The sequence below is a fragment of the Zosterops lateralis genome (assembly GCF_965231275.1).
Source record: "Zosterops lateralis genome assembly, chromosome: 18".
In the NCBI taxonomy this organism is placed as follows: Eukaryota; Metazoa; Chordata; class Aves; order Passeriformes; family Zosteropidae; genus Zosterops; species Zosterops lateralis.
The window spans coordinates 2227824-2246388 of record NC_139778.1 but is presented as its reverse complement, the minus strand read 5'-3'; the positions used below and the strand labels follow the sequence as shown (position 1 = coordinate 2246388).

Sequence of the window (18565 nt, the reverse complement as noted above, 5' to 3'; positions counted from 1 at the left end):
CAGCCCAGAGCTCAGGCAGGAGCTGCAGCTCTTCCTGCTCTTGTAGCTCTTTCCAGCCCTGCCAAACCCACTGTGGTCTCAAACTGCAGCAGTTCTGCTCCTCACGAGCTGTTTGCACACACCCAGCTCTGCAACTGCAGCTTGGCTCTGATCTGTTCTTCCTGTTCCTTAACTGCACAGTTTTGTGATGAACATTTACTGGAAATTAATCTTGGACTTCAGACTCATTTGCATTGATGGTCCAACCCAAAACTGTAACACAGTTGAGGAACAGAACATAAATTCTCTTTCAAATACCATCTGCCATACACACACACTCTCCCCACCTATCAGAGACAGCCTGAAACAGCAAATTCTGTCCAGGCAGAGTCCAGCAAAGCTGCTTTAGCTGAGCTTTTACAGAACTAAAAATAATCCTGCTGCAGTTTTCATTCTCCGTGTCAGTTTTAGGAATAGAGGAAGCAGTTCTGTGTTGTTCTTGGAAGCATCCCAGGTAACATCAGCACAGGACTAAACATAGGAGTGTCTCAAAGACTCCCAGAGGAGAAGATGGCAGTGGAGCTGGCACCAGCCGTGCTGCTGCACCACAGAGTGCTGCAAACAGGAGTGTCTGAGAACAACACTGAGCAAGGGACAATCAGGCTTCTCTCTCTTGTCTGACTGCTGCCTGTCTGGGGCAGAGCAAGGCACCCACAGAAATATAAATCCTCTCCAGCATGGGGAAAGCAGACAGATAAATAAAACACACAGAATGAAAGGCAGCAAAAATAACAGGGACTTAAACTGAAAAGCAAAGTCTGCTTAGACACCAAGCTGGTTCCAATGGACACATCAGGAGCTACAGAAGAAATGAGAAGAAAGCTGCACTTCATGCCAACATCTACTATAGTAACACAGTGCCTGGAAAGAGAAATTGCCACAGCACAGCAGGCAGTGAGCACAAAAAAGGCAGCAAATCCAGAAGTAATCAAAAAAGGTTCCTGAAACACTTGCACACCTGCTCCAGACTTTACACAGGAATTACTGGTTTGGCACAGTGTCCTCAAAGGAACGTGGAATGCAGCAGGTGACAAAGGACAAGTGCATTGTGGCAGGGCTTGGGAAGAGCAGGAAAGGCAGGGATTGTTAAACACCCCCCCTGACACTTAGATCATGGAGTATTTGGCAAAGGAGGCAGAGGCAGTCTGGTAAACAATGTAATACCGTGAGTGAGGGCTCCTGGGGGCACTCGGGTAACCTGCTGTGGGTGAGCATCAAGGGAAAGAGCCTGGGACCCAAATGAAAGGGACAGGCAAGAAGAGCCACCCTGAGCTCCTGGCAAGGGGCAGCTCCAGGCTTCTTCAACAAAAGCTGCCCTGCTAAGTCATCAACTGCTAATGAGGCATTTTTCAAATGCCCTTAAGTAAACCTTTGGCAAACCCAGGAGCTCTGAAGCTGTCCCAGAGGGATCTTTCTAGCCTTTCATCAGCTGCAAGTGCTCTTCCTGCCACAAGCCAGGAAGTGAGCACCCCAGGGTGAAGAAGCCGTTCACAGGAGGTGTCAGTTCATTAATAAAAAACCTCAACATTCACATCTTTGCTTTGGAAAGTTACCTCAAAGAGAGAGCTGCTAATTTTCCGGCCCAAACAGAAGCAGCAAGACACCTTCCTACCCAGCTGCCTTAGCACAGCGTTTGCTCTGAAGAACAACAAAGAAAGAGCAGACAGTAAATTCCAGGTTATAGTGAAAGCAAACCCCTGATGGGTATCAGGAGGTATTTTAAAAGGCTGTACTTTCCTTTTGCTTGTGCCTAAAGGCAAAAAGTCCTAAGGACAAAATGAGCAGTTGCTTCCTCCTCTGCCCTGGAGAGCACAGGAGCCTCTAAGTGCACTTAGGGCTCCTCTGGAGCTGACCCCTGCCCTGGCCATCCCAGCCTCAGTGTGAGGCTGCAGCCAGGTAACAAGGGGATGACTGCATCCTTCTGCTCTGGGATGATATCAGGGCTCTCAAGAGTTGTGATCTTTGGGGTGTCTGTTAGGGGAGACAGTGCAAGACATTTCCTTTGTGCATGTGATTTAATTTTCTAGAGGCAATGAATGTACTGAGGTGTGGACTGGATGGGAACATGAAAGGATGTGTGAATTTCTCCACTTGTAGTAAATATTCTACATGTTAAATTACTGCTTAGCTTGCCTGAAAACATTAGGGAAAGGGAACCTGAGATAGATCTTGCAAATGTCCAGGGTTAGGAGCTGGTTTGGCTCTTCAGGAAGGAAACAAGAAGCAGCTCAGAGGCAGGACATGAGGAGTCACAGAACCTATAGACTTTTCTTTGCCTTGTCCTTTCAGTTGACCCTCCAGAGTTTGACAGGGGTAAATAAATTGTCAAATACCCAAGAGCTTGGTTAAATCCATAGCCTTGCCTGGTTCATGGCAAATAGGTTCTCTTTGTCTTCCTCAGGGGTTGCAGGAGCATTTTCAGGCTGATAGGTAGGAAAAGTGTGGTTATTTTCTGATTTTTCCTCCCACAACGTGAAGTTGTTCCCGAGCAACACCACCTACCCATGTCTGCTTCCTGCAGCCCACCTACATCCTCACACAAATTCACCACTGAGCTCTCTTCCTAAAATTCACATCTTGTTCTTTTACACATAGAACTGTTCAAAATTACCTTAAAAGTTTATCAGCTATCTCACACTCTCTGCTACCTGATGAAAGACAGAGGTCTTGCAGCTTCCTTCCAGAGTAGAGCCCAGAAAGTGTACAGAGAAATGGACACAAAATATTAGTACATTAAAATCCTTTATATTTCCTCACAGCCATTACACATCCATAGTAGCATATTTATTTGTTGTACCAGTAAATGTTGATATAATATGTGCCAAATATATTTTTTTTAATAATACAGGAACACAAATATATTCCTTGCTTTCCAGAGCAAAGTGGGTTGAATCATCCTCCACCCTCTGTGGATTCAGCCTCTTGCAGAATAAGGAATTCTCACCAAGACTGCTGTACACTTGAGTGTAACTGCCTTTACAAAGTCTGTTTAAACAAATAAGTGAACAAAATACAAAATATTTGCTACAAGTTTCAATTCTCATAGACTGCACATCCACCCCTCTGATTCAGAGTGGTGGAAAAGCCCTGCAAGGCAGTTGTCAGACTGTTTCCCTCTTTCCAGGCTACACTCACTAGGCTCCTTTTAGAACACCTCCACTCAATTGCTTCTCAGATCTGAACAGCTGGAGGTGGGAAACTGGGCAGCAGAATGTTCCTCCTTTTTCCTGAGAGCTATTTTGCATTCCTTAGCAGAAAAAGAAGGCAGTTTTTAATTTAACAATGACACTTTGCAGGCAGGGATTACACCTCCTGAAATGTAAGCATTATTCACAGGTTCAAAAACACACAATAAGGAGTAACTCCACCAAATATATTTGCATTTATTACTCTAAGCTGGTTTCTTGTTCAGGATAAGTCACAATATGGAAGTGGGGGTCTTGGGTCTGATCAGAGAGGATGACAGACATCAAATACATGACAGCATGCAATTTCTTGGGGTAGCAATTCATACAGCAGTCTAGTGCTAGAGAGGGATTTATCCTTGTTCTAAAGCAAATTACTCATCAGCATACTACAGCTCCTATACACCTGCAGCTGCTGATTTAGTGCTCAGACTGCCTGAAATGGCTCATCCCTGCCACAGAGTGACACAGATGGAACCAGCAGGGCCAATCCATCAGTCAGTCTGGGCAGAAATGTCCCTTTATTACCCCATCCTTGGGCCCAGTCTTGCTTTCTGTCCTTCTTGGTGCTCTCCTGGCTACTTTTCCTAAGAGATCAGATCCCCAAGTCCAGGCAAGAATGTTTCTCTAGAGACCCAAGTACATCAGTCATCCCTCCTGACACATTCCTACTCCATGGGATGAACTTTTGATTAAAGCCCTGGACTGTCATGACAGCTGGATTCTCTAATTCAGTCTGCCACTGGTTACTGCATGACAGTGGGAAAATCAGATACTCCTCTGTGCCTCAGTTTCTCATTGTATGATGGGGCTACCAACTCCCCACCAACTGTTGTAACTGTGAAGATTATAACATTCACTACCCCACCTGAATGCCACTGGAAAGCTCAGGAAAAAGAAATATATGTTGATTCCTGCACAATTCAGGCAGCTCCACCAAGTGGACCACGGCTCTGTGGGAACCACTGCCTTTAAACCTGGACGTGCTGGGGGACAGCACCACAAGGCACGAGGAACACAGCTATTAAACTTGGTTTGAATGCACCTGGGGTGAGCCTGGCAGCCTCAGCTTAGCTGTTGGTGGTCTCAAATCAAGTGAAACACGCGGTGTCTTCAGCACAGCAGTGCCCAAGTTAATGGACAGAGCAAGAGGCAGCAGCTGTCTCCTCCCCCCACTATGCAGCCCAGGATGAAAGGCAGCCCAGACCTCCTGCTACCCCTGGACAAAAGAACCCCCCAGCCGGGTAACTGGGTGCCTGCAGGGCTCCAGTGTGGATGCTTTGAGGCTCACTAACAGAGCCTGCAGATTCCCCCTGTAAAATGACAGAGCTGCAGGAGCACAGAGAGCTCTGAGATGTGGCCAAGGCAGTGCTCACCAGCCTGAATCACTGCTGCACTTTGCTGAGCACAGGGTCCATTTTAACCCATGCAACGGCATCCGCATTTTATGCTCTCCATAAAGCACAGAGTAAAGATGCCAACAGGCACAATCAACATTTCTACACAGGTAATGCAAAGCCCAGCACTTTGCTTCTCCCCAGCAGCAGCCCAGCAACAGAGAAAGAGAGGCAGCTGCTCCCCAGGAAACAGCCCAATTTGGAATAGTACATTCTGTCTGTCCCTTCAGTCCTACTTAGAGCAGCAAATCCCCAACCACAGTTACCTGTCCCACCAGGCTGCTGGCAGGATGAGACAGGGTTTATGCAGCACTTTGAAGCACTACACAATTATTAAGCTTTAATTACTGTAATTTAGCCAGTTGCAATACTCCTCCAAGTTCAGAGAGCAGTTAGGGGTCTGTATTTATCCCGGCTTCAACACGCAGCAGTGCTTTATGCCAGTGCAGAGCTCCCTCCAGGGAATGCTAATCCCCTCCCAGAGGCCAGCAATGCTCAGAAATCCACAGAACTTCAGCACATCTTTCATCCCCTTGATAGCTTCCCTCACATGCCCGTTCCTTCAGCTGAAGACTTTGGGGACTAAAATGATGATCCAGCCTGGCAGGTGCACTGCCAGATGGATCCCACAGGGATAAAGAGGTTCAACAGTTACAGATCAAAGCCTATAGAAGCAACAGACAAATTTAAGCCACAAGGCAGAGGGGCAGCAAAGCAGGAGTCAGCAGCTAAAATCCTGTGTGGATCTTTCTGTTGGTCCTGGGGTTAAAACTGCAGTTTAAAACAGTTTCTTTTCCCCTGTCACCACCAAAAACAAGCTATTCCCTAGCTAAAATCATCACTCTCTGTTTCATGTCCTGCCATAACCTCCTTCCCCCAAAACCTCAAAGCTCTTCATGCCCCATCACATCAGGCAGGACGCAGACTGGGGAGAGAGACAGGGAAAGCCATTTTGAAATTAAATGTTAAGGGAGAGGAACTTACTTTGTGACATTTGCCTTGGTGGGGGATCCAGAGATCGGCCTGTTTGAAGAGCATCTGGGCTAAATTCCTGCACCACTTCCCCAGTAACTTGCACTGCTGCTGCTCTCCAAAAATGAGAGAGCAAAGAGGGAGAGGGAGCAAGAGTGTGCAGAGCCCAGCGCTGCAGAGAGTGAGACAGAAGCAGCAGAGTGAAGCACCAGTGTGCTGATTAATTCAGCCTGCTTCCAGTCACGCTGCAGATCCAGCAAGGAGGCGGCGGATGGGGGTGGGGGACAAGGGAGGATGAGGGATGGAAAGAGGGGGAGAAAAAAAGCAGAGAGGGAAGAAAGTTTGCCCAGGATAGCACCAGATGTCTGTGAGAATGGCTCATTCATCAGATGGAGTCGACACAGTGAGGATCCCTGGGCTCACTGCCTGCAGAGCTGCATATGCATGCACAGGAAGGGATGATGCTGACAGACAGGGGTCTGTGCAAAAGCAGATGGCAAATTAGGTAGGACAAAGTGCTATAAAATATACTACAGGGGAAGGAACACCACAGTGGGCATGGAAAAAGACTAAATTTAGACCAGGAGACCCTGGAATACTAACTGCCCCACAGATGACTCCACAGATTTGGATTCAAGCTCAATTCAAAAATATAAGTATTTGCTATTTAAACAAGTAGAGATGTTTACAGGTCCTGTCTAAAGTGCACCCTCCCTCTTCTCCTGTTGATAAAGGTTGCAGCAAAAGCCTCTCTTGGCATCCCATATTCATCCTGAACCACACAATCTGAAATAAAAGGTGCACATAAATTCACCATAGCCATGCCTGGAGCTCCACATTTACCCGGGCATGGCACACAGGAGGCAAAAAATAACTGTGGACAGAGAAGGGCTGGGTAGAACAACAACAACAAGAGGATAAAAAGGTGAAGAAGGAATGAGCTTTCTCTCTCATTGTCATTTTTTTCAGGAATATTTCCTTCACACTGTTGGAGGGATACACCTCTATAAGTGGGTTTTTATTTAGCTCCTACTTCAGTGCTGTCCTAATTCTGTCTGGGGCTTCCTAGTTCTGCAGAGCAATCACTAAAGCAACTGCTTTCATTCCACACAGAAAGGGGTAAAGAACTGGCCCAGCCAAGCACCACCTCAATAGTCTGCCAAGGATTACAACTGCCTGGTACCAGACAGGACAGGCACTGCCAAGGCTTCCAGCCTTAGCATATTGTGCAGCTCTCAAGACCATGTACAGGTGTCAGGACTCACCTACCCTGCCTGGACAAACTCTTCACTTCCTTTTCTCTCCTTTTCTGAGGTTCAAATGCCTCATATTCTGTGTTTTAAACCAGAAGGGCAGCGATTAAGTGGCCTCAATATTCACAATAAACCCAACACCTGTGTGTTGGCACTGAGGTTCATATCAGTGTGTAATCTCATGTGTTGGTTCCCAGAGCCAAAGCTGAAGGGAAGCAGACACTGTATTTATTTAATGTAACTTCAGGAGAAAGCAGAAGAGAGAAAGAGGGAAAACATCTTTTATCCTTCTGTTGGGCATCTTGTTTCCTAGACAACAATTTTAAACTGCAGAGAACAAGAAAATGTCCTAATGGCACAATTTTTCTTTCCTACTTGCTAAGAAACTACTCATTTACTCCTTTCAACACAAAGAAAAAAGGAGAGAAAAAAGAAAAAAATCAACAACAAGACTGGTACGAGTGGATAAACCCCCATACAACATACTTGTAGAACCTTTATTACAGTGTTTGCTGATCTGTTTCCCATGGCTTTGTACCTCTTGGAGACTTGAATGAAAGTGAATAAAACAACTTGCTTGTGCAATACCAGGAACAATCCTTGTGTTTCATGCAGGCAATTGCTTCATGCAACCTCAAAACCTCCAGCTTTGGTCATGGACACAAAAGGGATTGGATCAAATTGCTTCTTCTTGTTTACACCACTGCTGAGAGATCTTGCTCTAAAGTGTTTTGTGTAGGGTAGTAATCTGTAGCTTCCCTCTGATATCAACTGGTATCAGAAATTGCATCTGGATACGTTGTGCATTGTGATACTTGTGTATTAAATAATAGAATGAAAGAGCAGAAGACAAAAACTTGGGATCTGAAGATAAAATTGGGACATTAAATACAAGGCTGAGTATAAAGGAAGAGACTGACCTATCAAAAATCTGCAGCATAAATGAGAGACGCCTGTGGAAAAAGGATCAGTTTGTGAAAAAGCCCTTGGAAGAAGAACTGAGCTTTTAGAGAACAGCAGGGAATAAAAACAGAGACACAGTCACTGGCAGGATGAGAAGTGGCAAAGGACTTGGGCTACTTTTCAGTCCAAAGGTAGGACTGTAGCTCTTGTTAGGCAACCTGGAACAAGGACCAACAGTGCAGGAGCTGGAGCGACGTGGAGCACAGCACAGGCTCCCTGAACACATTTCCAGGCTCTGGCCAGGAGGCACAGTGCTGTATCCAGGCTGCAGCAATTACACAGGGACAATACAGCTCAGTTGTTATGGGTAACTGTAGAATGGATGATGTCAATAATTTTTGTTAGTTGTGTGGCTGCAAATCCAGCCTCCGTCTGGTGCAACACAAACTCAGGAGCCTCACACTGTCCTGTGGCAATCAGAGCTGCTCTCTGGGTGTGTGCTGAGTGCTCTTGGGGCAGAGATTCTGGCACCTTTCACAAGGATTAAATTCACTTCAGAAATGCACAGAAAATTAAGAAGTCAGAGGAGGAGGGGAAAGAACAAGATATCAGCACATTTAATTTAAGAACATTTTGGCTCCGCTCCTAAAATACTCTCTGCCTCTCTCTGTGGTGTCTGACTTCTGGCAAAAACTGGAAGGCAGCCTGCATTACACCTGACAAACTCTGATCTTCAGCCATTCCTGACAAGGGAACTTATTAGCCAACTGGAGCCAGAGGACAAGTCTCTCATCTGAGTGACAGATGTCTGTGCTGCAGCAGTGCTCTGAGCATGTCCCCTGCTCCAGGAGTGCTAAACTCTCCATCACACATGTATTTTGAAGAGATTTCTTTCAACCAGATTTGGGACTGATGTTTTCACATGGGTTCATTTTATTTTTAGCATTTTAAAATAAGCCTGGCACATTGAATTTACTGCTGAGGTTACAATGAAGGTTAATTTGTTCCCTTATCAGTGTATATGTGTCCAAGTTCTTCACTTTGGGAAGGAAGATGGATTCCACCTTAAATAGGGTGGAACAAGGATCTGCAGTATTAATTAAAAAAAAAAAAAAAAAAAAAAAAAAAAAAAAAAAAAAAAAAGAGCAAATTCCTTAGCACCAAATAATAATTACAAAATTGTTTGGATTGAATGGGATGTTAAAGTTCACCTAGTTCCAAGCCCCCTGCTTGGAGATGCTAACAAGAATAAAATCATGGTCTTTACTCAGAATCCAAACAAAATAAGTTGTAAAATGCAGGTTTATGTATCTGTGGGGGTATTTTTTTAATTCCTATTTAAAACATTGTGGTGATCTCTTGCCTTCATTTTTTATTCCCATTCAGAAAGGAGGGAGAAAAAAATTCAAGAAGCCAGGAGAAGAGGTTTTGAGAACACCATGATTCCCCCTGTAACCTCCTTGTCAGGACACTTTCCTAATAGGCCTTTTAAAGGTCTATTACAATACTGTCCATGCTGCTGCCTGTCCAGCAATTTGATATGATCTTCTTGCCCTGTACAGTGGAGAATGTCACATGAGAAAGGTGAGCCAAAGATAGTGACCTACAGTGAAAATGTCCCTGCTCTGCCCTGCTCTTGGTGCTCTCAGACCCTACACAGAACACACCCCTCCACACAGTGGTAACTGCACCATCCCCTAAAATGATCAATACCAGATTAGCCCATGATGTCATTAATAAGAGAACACATAGATAATTATCCTCACTGGAATGTTAACTCCACTGTAATAAAGCAATTTGATATAAAACAACATAGGTCAAACACGTCCTCTGAGCACTCTGAAACCAAGAGGTTTGGGCAGGAGTGAGCCCAGGCCTTCCTGGTCTAGCACTGCTCAGACCAGAAACACAGCAAAGAAGCAGCTGAGTAGGCAATTGCCACAGCTGAGGGTAACCTTTAAAAGTCACTTACACTGCTGTGGTATCTTTTAGTCTAGGTGAGCCCCTAAAAGGTACTTTGCACTAGTGAACAAAAGCATTTCTTGCTGCTCCAAACAAAATAGCAAGGAAGGGATGCACAGAGAAAACAGAGACAGCCAACAGACAAGAGCTCATGGTGTGGTGGGGAAAGGGACTCCAGAGAAAAAAGCAGAGTGTTCTCTCACCAGAGCTGGCTGAGACCCCAAGTTACCATCAGACAAATTGGACTCAGATTATTTCATTGCCCTGGTTTATTTTAAAAAGCTTTCTGTGAATTCAGCCTTTCAAGTAAAGCTGAGCTGAGTGTCCATGGGAACAGAGCCTCAGCTTAGAGCTCAAAAGAGAGACTCTGCAGGTGTGACAGAGGACACCCCACCTGTGCTGTTCCACTGTGGTTCCTCAGTCCCACCCTGCAAAGGATTTCCCTGCTGACACAGGGATGTGAAGGTGACACAACTCTTAACTTCGATACTAACCATGGATTATACCACTACACAATAATGCCACCTAAAATAATAAAGACATTTAAAAGGACCCAACACTTAATCTGGGTGTGACTGTTATCAGCAAACGTACCTGACACTTCTCCTTGAGGTCCATGGCTGTGCAGTTCTGTAAGCATGTCCAGCAAAAGGGGACTGCTCCTCAGGGGAGAATGTCTCCTAGGTGGAGGAGAGCTTGGCTACATTTACCACATCACCATCTGTAGAAACAGAAGGGAAAGCAATCAAGTCTCCCACATTGCTTCCTTTAGAACAAGAAAGTGGTGAAATTCACAAAATTCAAATTACAGGATTGGTCTTTAAAAGGAGAAATAGGGAGATGGAAGTCCTTCTAATAGTGCATCAACCTACCCTGTAACTGAGAAGCCAAGTTAGCTTAACTCTCCTCAAAGTGCATCTGGCATGAAGAGATGAATTAAGTTCCCTGCAATGCAGAATAAGAGTATGATTGTAGTCCTGACAGGCTTTTGGGCAAGCCTCCAAAAAAAGGCTGGCAAAGCCTGGATTCCACCAGGTGTTGGAGCAAGCTGTCACCCTTGGCTATTTGTCTCATTACTCTTATCTACCAGGAGCTTTGTCCAGCTAATCTCTGATGGAGCCAACAATAATGATTCTCCCATTTGCTGAACATCACATCCAGTCTCTGACAAGGCTGTGCTTGCTGGGCTGAGCAGGGAGCTGATCACCACAACTCCCAAAAACATTTCCAGATGACCATGAATCTACACATTTTCTCTTTTCAGCAGAAATGGGACTCTAACAGAACTGAGGTAGGAAGCAGCTCTGGAACTCATATTCTGTGTACATTGCTCCAGAGGACCCTCTTACATATAAACACCATACTATAAGATTATGCTATGATTGTCTTGGGAAAGTCTTTCTGTTAGTTAAAAATTCCTGATTCTATTTTTTAATATCACACAGAAGCTCAGGGCTTGGAGATATCCTTCTCCTAAGTCCAAATAAACAAGGAAGCAGCTAGATATGAAAATCAACCCAAACCACCCACACACCTCCTAGATACAATGGGACTGGCCTTTGCCAGCTGGGATTTACTACCTTGGTTTATACAACACTGCCTTCTTCAGAGAAGGATTCTGGAGATCCCACCTGTGTGGCAGTCACCTGCAGCACAGCTCTGACAATGCTGCATAACTTCAAGGAAAACAAAAGGCATCCAAAACTCACTCAGAAAGTCACTTTATCCCACTCTGCAGTTAGATTTCAGTATTTCCTCTCCTGCAGGCAATCCTGCACCAGAATTCTGGGGGGGAAGGAGCAGACATTCAAAATTCAGAGTGCTGGTTACCAAAACCTGCCTGCAGAAGCACAACCAGCACCTGCAAGGGCCATTTTTTGGCTGCTTAGGTTGGTTGGCATGAGCCACCACTCTGAACTCTGCCCTACTCTTCTGTTCTGTGACCCTTTCAATGTGCACACAATGAGGGAATAAAGTTATTTTCAGTTACTTCATACCCCTGCCAGGCCAATTAGCAACTGCAAAGAGAAGATCAGACAAAGTTACTGGAGTGAAGCTGACAAAGAGCTCCCAGCAAAGACCTGGGAGTGAAAAGGAGGAAAAAGTACTTTTGTGTGTTTGCACACAGCAGTTTAGAGCCTTAGTATCTTGCCTTTAATTTGAGAGTGACTTCAGTATAAGGGAAGGCAAGACGATTTTAAGGAGAAAATGGTCACTAACAATAAAAGGACTAAGATAAATCCACGATCCTTCTTTTTAGTCCACTCCAAGATAAGATTAGCTGATCTACTGAAAGCCTTATGCACCATGCTCTCACTTGTTCAAACAAAACTAAGAGCCTGAATTTCTCTCTGGATCTGGATTTCAAAAGCATCCAGCAGGGGTGGGTGGCCATGGCTGGACAGCAGGGGGCTGAGCCGGGCAGGAGGCAGGATTTCTGCACTGTCCTCAGGGACATTCTGCTTCTGGCAGCAAACTGAAATGTGATACTGAATGCAAAACATGCCATTCCCTAAAGTTCACAGCATATCATCTGCATGCTTGGGAACACCACCCTGGAGTCCTTCAGTGCCAGGAAGCAGGAAACACACCAAGGGTGTTGCTTGGAAAGAGTGAATATTCCCTGTCTAGAGAAATTCAAAAGTTGTTATAACGGACAACATAAGAGCTTGTGAAAATAATAGGTGGTGCACAAAGCACTGCTTCATCATTGTACATGTTCAGGGCTTTTCCAAAATTTGAACACACTGACCAGCCCAGAAGCAGTTTTTCTCACATCCCTAATTTAAGGTACCAGCAGTGGTAGACTGTAGATATTTCACACGGAGAAAGCAAGAAGGTAAGTCTTTCCTGTGCCAATCTGGATACACAGAACAAGGAGAATATTTAATTTTCCAATGTTTTAAAAGGGTTTTAATTTAGAACCAAAAATTCCAAACACAGCTAACTCCAGATAGGCTAGGATATCTTAATTGGGGTAATTGAAGCCAACAGCAAAGGCAGGCTAGGATGAGAAACCAACCTTGCTCAATTCCTGCACCTGGACTGGCACTGGAAACAGAAAATACGTGATTTGCATATTTTCTTTTAAATGCAGAATCTATCAAAACAAAACCACAAGAATTTTGTCATTCCAACTAAACACCTCACATGCATTACAGAGGTCTTCCAAACACTTGGGAAATACCTTCACACACCAAGGCTACAGCAATTTAATACATACTGGAGGCAGCCTGCAAATCTGGGGAGTTGTGCATCCACTCACTCCTGACCCTGCAAGGTCCTTGAGTGCTCCCTCCCAGACTCCTGTTTCAGGGACTCCTGCAATTCCCAGCTCCATCCCTACCCTGATGCAGGGACTCTCCACACTCTGGACCCATCCTAGTGCATTGCTATTCCACAGTGGAATATCAGCTTCCTTCTGCCCTCCCTGTTCTTATCTCTCTTCTGTCTGCCCAGGCAATTAGTCACGTCGACATGTTCCACTCTGCAGGACAGAAATGAAGTGGGACTGCTTTGCTGGGACATGTTGAGGGTGTCAAATATTCAGCCACAGACAGAGATGCCTGAAGCTATGGCTGCTCTAATCAGACACCACATGCTCCCAGTGCAGCCAGTTTACCCCTTCCACTTCTCCAGAACACTCCGTTTCCTCAGCATTTTCAAGCCTAGAGCAGTTTGTGAAACTTGGAAATAGGCTGGATGTGGTGTTCAAGTGTCATCATGTTGCATTCAGTCTGAAAAATATTTCCAGATCATTGGGCAATAGTGAAACCCAGGAGAGGGTTCACCAAATAATCTAATGTTAACAGCAAGCCAACTGTCTGGAGGTCCTGTATGACAAACCCTGCAAATGGTTATCCCAGAGCTGTGGGGAGAGGTCTGCAACTCACCTTAGACTATCTCTATTTTACACAACTGAGTGAGTTCCATTCCTGGGTTAGCCATGTGTGTCTGATATCCTTTTCAAATAGTAAAATACATCCACATCCCCCCACAATTTGTTTCAGTTTGGATGTGGCCTGAGCAAAGAGCAAGTCTTGTAGATCAATCTGACTATCAACAAGTGTTTAAAACATCCCTCTGGACAGCAGAACTCTGCAAGGGTTCATTCACTCTTTTCTCTACCAAATCATCTCTTCAATAACAATGTCTTATGCAGCCAGTGTATTTATATAGGTAAAAATACCATGGCTCAGACTTTCTTTGAAATCCAAGGATGAGATAGCAGTGTTGAATTTTAATAAAAAACTATACAGCATGATACATTACCTACAAAACTACTAGCAAAAAGAAATATCAGGTAATTATAGAACCTATAGACAGTTGGAAAGAAAAATGTGTTTCAGAAGCTGCTGTCTTTAGGGAGAAAAATAAATCAAACTAATGATACTATTTTCTCTAAAGTGTTCAACCACTGATGCTTTCATGCTATTTACTGAAAATTCCCAACACAGATTAGTCTATGAAAAATGATGGGGAGTGTGAACATTTCTTGCTGCCAGAAGTGAATTCCTCAAGAACAGAAGCCTGATCTGTCACCGAGAATAGAAACCCGGGGGAACAGATAACCAAAAAAAGCAGCTGCCTTGGAGAAAATGGCTTTGATTTGAGCTGATTGTTTTGATATCAGCAGAACCATACGGTCTTCCTACTCATGAGGAGCTGATGTCTGCCTGATAATTTGCAACATGGGCACATTTGCTGATATATGGCCTTCCAAAGGTGCTTCAAGTGATACTGTCAATTGCTCTGAGACCCACTGAGAGCACGGAATAATTACAGCAAGGGAGCTGGCAGACACACTTCTTGGCTTCAGTGTCTGCCTGTGAAAAAAGACTTGTCAGAATTTGGGCCAGCTAAACATTCTCTGCCTCAGTAACCCCAGACTGCAGGTAGGAATATGCATATCTGCTTCAGAGGGAGACTGCGAAGTAAATTTATTAGTATCTGTAAAGTGAGATCCTCTGAAATAGTGTTGTATATGTGCTAAGTATTATCAACTCAGTAGCACTCAAGTATCTCATTTGAGCCTGGCTGTGAAGAATCAGGAGCTGATTTTACACAGTCTCTGCTTCCCTTCCCAAATGACAGGACTCAGAGAGAGGCCTGTTCTGCACTGAATCACAAACAGGATTAAACTTGAAATGAACTTCAGAGTTTGTCATCCATTGACAACTGTGCCTCTTGGAGGTGAAATTACTTTTTGTTTAAACCTTACTTGCTGAGAGTTTTCCAATAAAAAATATCTGACCCTCTCCTACTTTCTCCAGCACATTCAGGACTTGCACACTGGGCTGTTTCAAAAGAGAGTCATTACTCAAAATGAAACCTGAGCAACAAAGAGGGAGAAGGGGAGTAGGGAATTGCTCTGGCACACTTGTAAGAGTGCGACCTTTGGCTTACTTATGAGATTAAGATTGATAAAACAAGATGTTCCACAAGTGAAAGAACACTTTATTTTTGTTTTAATTTTATTTTGGTGAGCTGAGAAGCAATTATCAAAAGAAATATGATCAAAAGAATTATAAAACTAGTTTAGTCTACCCTACTGTTTCCACAAGGGCTGATATTGTTTCAAGTTAAGGTATTGTAATCTGAAAAGTATTTGCTGTGTTCACTTTTCCTTACTTGGTTAAAAAGAAAAAAGTGTTTGGGAATTAAAGGATTGCTTTACATTTTCTGCTTCAGGTAGTGCATGCCACAGAAAGACACAGCATACAGAGAGTCTGGATCAAAGAGAAAAATGTAATAAAAGGCATAATTCTGAAAGGTGGAAAGACACCTCCAGCTTCTGCAGAGAGACAAGATGTTGTGGCACAATGTCTTGAACAGAAATTTTTACAGCAATAGTGACAGCTGTCATTCATCATCATGATACTGGTTATTATGGTAACCAGGATTGTATAACTACCTCAATTTAAAAAGAAATAATACTGAAATGTTAGAAAGCCACAGAAAGAAAATGGCCCAAAATAAAATTTAAAAGGCTTGTGCTTTTATAGGACCTTTTAACAAATCAATTTTTGCTGATATACACAGACTCGGAGACAAAAGTGCAGCTTTTCCTCCTAATTCTAGAGTATAAATAAAGGTGTTGTATTCATATTTTATAGTAAATCTGGTAAAAAACATTCTTACACCAGTGTTTGCCATTTGGAGATATCTGATAAACACTGTGCCAATGGGAAGGTGTTCTCTGAGTTCCCCAAAGCAGACTCAGCATCTGAGGGTCATTCAGACTAAGCTCAAACACCCATTCCAAGCACAGCACAGCCCTTTCCCAGCAAAGGCAGTTCACACATTGTGTATTTTCCTGTTCTCACAAGCCCCAGGAAAGTTTTATGATGAACACATGTAGGATGAGCCATGTCTAGAAACAGGGCAGTGAAAGGAAAACAGGAGCTCCCTGCAGCTCCTGAAGAATCTCCCCACAGTCTTCACTCACGAGCACTCCAGAGATCCAAAGTGCATTATTTAGTGCTCAAACACACACATTATCACAGATGTGAACCCAACCAATCCAAAGCAAACCCTGTCCCACAGGCCTAAGTGCAGGACAGTGCTGCCCAAGCAGGTCACTCTCTTTGGCCAACCCAATCCAAGGACTCAATCCCCGGTGGCCCCTGGCTCTGCTCAGGGCCAGTGGGACATAAACCCTCCCAACCCACACCACCTTCCCAGGGTTGTGTCTCTGCCTGGAGCAGGATGGTCAGAGTGAGGGCTGTGCCTTCCAGGGCCTAATTTGGGTAGGGCTCTAACAGATCAAGACGCGAACAGAGCTGTAATGCGAAGATTAGAGGACAAAGGTTTGTTTTCTTGCTTCCACCTGCAGCACCAATATTGATTTATTTGGTGACCGAGGCTAGAAGCTCTAATATCTTAATCCTCTCATCAGACAAAACATGTTGGCAAGGTGTTTGTTTAAAAGGTCATGGTTAAGAAGAATATTATATAAGTTTTTTTCAATAAGCTTGAGTAAAAGATAGGAAACACAAACTACTTCTCTAAAGAACAAAACATATCTTTCACAAAACCAGCACCACGTAGCTATTTCTATGTATGCCTATATTAGGCAGGCTTCTTGGGAAATAAATTTAGTTTGCTTGGTAGGGTATTCAAATTTTACTCTATCTGAGCAAGCCCTGTAGATAAATGCAGCACAGCAGCTGCTGAGTAACAGTTTGTTTACATAGAAACCTGCATTTCTAAGCAACTTAAAGTGTTTCATAGAGCTCATGTGCTACTATTCCATTGTGTGTGAGCTGTGTTCATCTAGGAAGTTTATTCTACAATTGCTGGGGGAAATGATGGGATTTTAAAGAAGCAGTCCTTAGTAGCTTCCTTTCCTGAGAAAAAATGAAAATATCTACACCTTGGTAGCTGCCTCAGGAAGATGCTTTTGTTCTCTACTATTTTCTTGGTAACTTTTAAGACTGGTAAGCCTAACTTAAGAAAACTCCGTGGCACAAGATTTCCTGTGAAAACTCAGGGTTAAATGTGTAACTAAAACACTCTCTCCTCCTGTCTATGGGTTTTTCTTTCCTCTCTATCTTCTGAGTAGATAGCATCATCTAAGATAAACTTCTCGTGCTTTATGTAATGGCATTTTTAAAGGGGATTTATTAGGCTTTTCCTTATCAATAACAGCCTCTGTTATCCTGACAGAGGAAAGCTCCCAAACGGACAAATAGAAAGAGCTGTATGGATCACAGCTTTTGAAAATAGAACAGGTGGAAGTCTGGGACAAAACCAAGTGTGCCAAGAACTTGTGCTGATCAGAGCGCTTTGATGAAGTAGGCACAGGAGTGAAGCAATATGAAAGAATCGGCTGAGTGAAGGCTGCTTCTCCCGGCTGGAAGGAGTCTGAAAAACCTTCTAAAGGCCAGAATTCGGTATCAGACACTAAACCTTTACCCGGAGAATGAAACTGCGGCCACCCCGAGCGCACCCGGGGCCGGTGGGCTGCCCTGGCCTGGCCCGGGGGATGGATGCTCTGTGGGGCTGCCAGCCGGAGCCGGAGCCTGCCCCGCCAACACGTGTTTGCACCGCCTTTTGTGTGTCCTTTTCTAATTTCCTCTCCCTCCTGTGCCGCTGGGCAATGCCCCGGCGAGCTGCGGGCAGTAGGGCCGCAGGGCTGCGGGACTGCCGCGGGTTCTGCTCTGCCTCGGGCCTCCCCTCTCGCGGCGGGCAGCCCCCAGCCGAGGTGGAGACCCCCGGCCGCGCTCCCCGGCGGGCCGCCGCCCGGCCCTGCCCCGCCGCGCGGCCCGTACTCACCCGCCGTGCCGGGCGCTGCCGGCGGGGCCGCTCGCCCGCCGCGCCGCCGGGGCCGCCATCTCGGTCACTGGCAGGCGGGACGCCGCGGGCCCGCGCGGCCGCTTCGGGGCCGGCACAAGAAGCCGCCGCCTGGTTGGTGCGAGCCCGCGCGGCCGCCCGCATGCCGCGCGCTGATTGGCTGGGCCCGGGGGCGCGCGAAGCCAGGCGCCCGCCCTGGCGGCGGGTCGGGACCGGTCTGAGGGGAGGGGGCGGCGGCGCTGAGGGGGCGGCAAGCGGAGCCGAGACCCGGGGCAAGGGTCGCCCCAAGGCTGCTGGAGAGATGTCGTGGGGACGGTGGTGATGGGCTGTGGAGTGACTCTGGGGTGAAGGGAACGGGGGAGAGCATGGGGAGGGCCCCAGAGTGGTCCGGGGCCCGGGGCTCCGTGCCCTGTCAATGGCAGGCCGGGGTGGGTGCCCCAGGGAAGGGGCTGAGAGAGAACGTGAGTCCCTTTCACGGGGCTGTGCCGCCGCAGGAGGAGGTGACACCTGCTAGAGGAGGGTGACACCTGCAGATCTCCCTCTGAAAAGCCAGTTTGCC

At 45.5% G+C, this 18565-nt stretch overlaps 1 protein-coding gene across 2 annotated transcripts in view; it reads right to left on the bottom strand.

The window, feature by feature from the left end:
- TMEM94 (transmembrane protein 94) overlaps positions 1-18031 on the bottom strand; it is a 50806-nt gene extending 32775 nt beyond the window's left edge. For both annotated transcript variants that reach the window (XM_083874667.1, XM_083874668.1), the window contains exons 1-2: positions 17989-18031; positions 10306-10432 (exon numbers count right to left, since the gene is read on the bottom strand). In XM_083874667.1, the coding sequence (XP_083730793.1) occupies positions 10306-10329 (24 nt within the window). In that variant the 5' untranslated portion in view covers positions 10330-10432; positions 17989-18031. The remainder of the gene's footprint in view (positions 1-10305; positions 10433-17988) is intronic.
- Between the last annotated feature and the right edge of the window lie 534 nt (positions 18032-18565).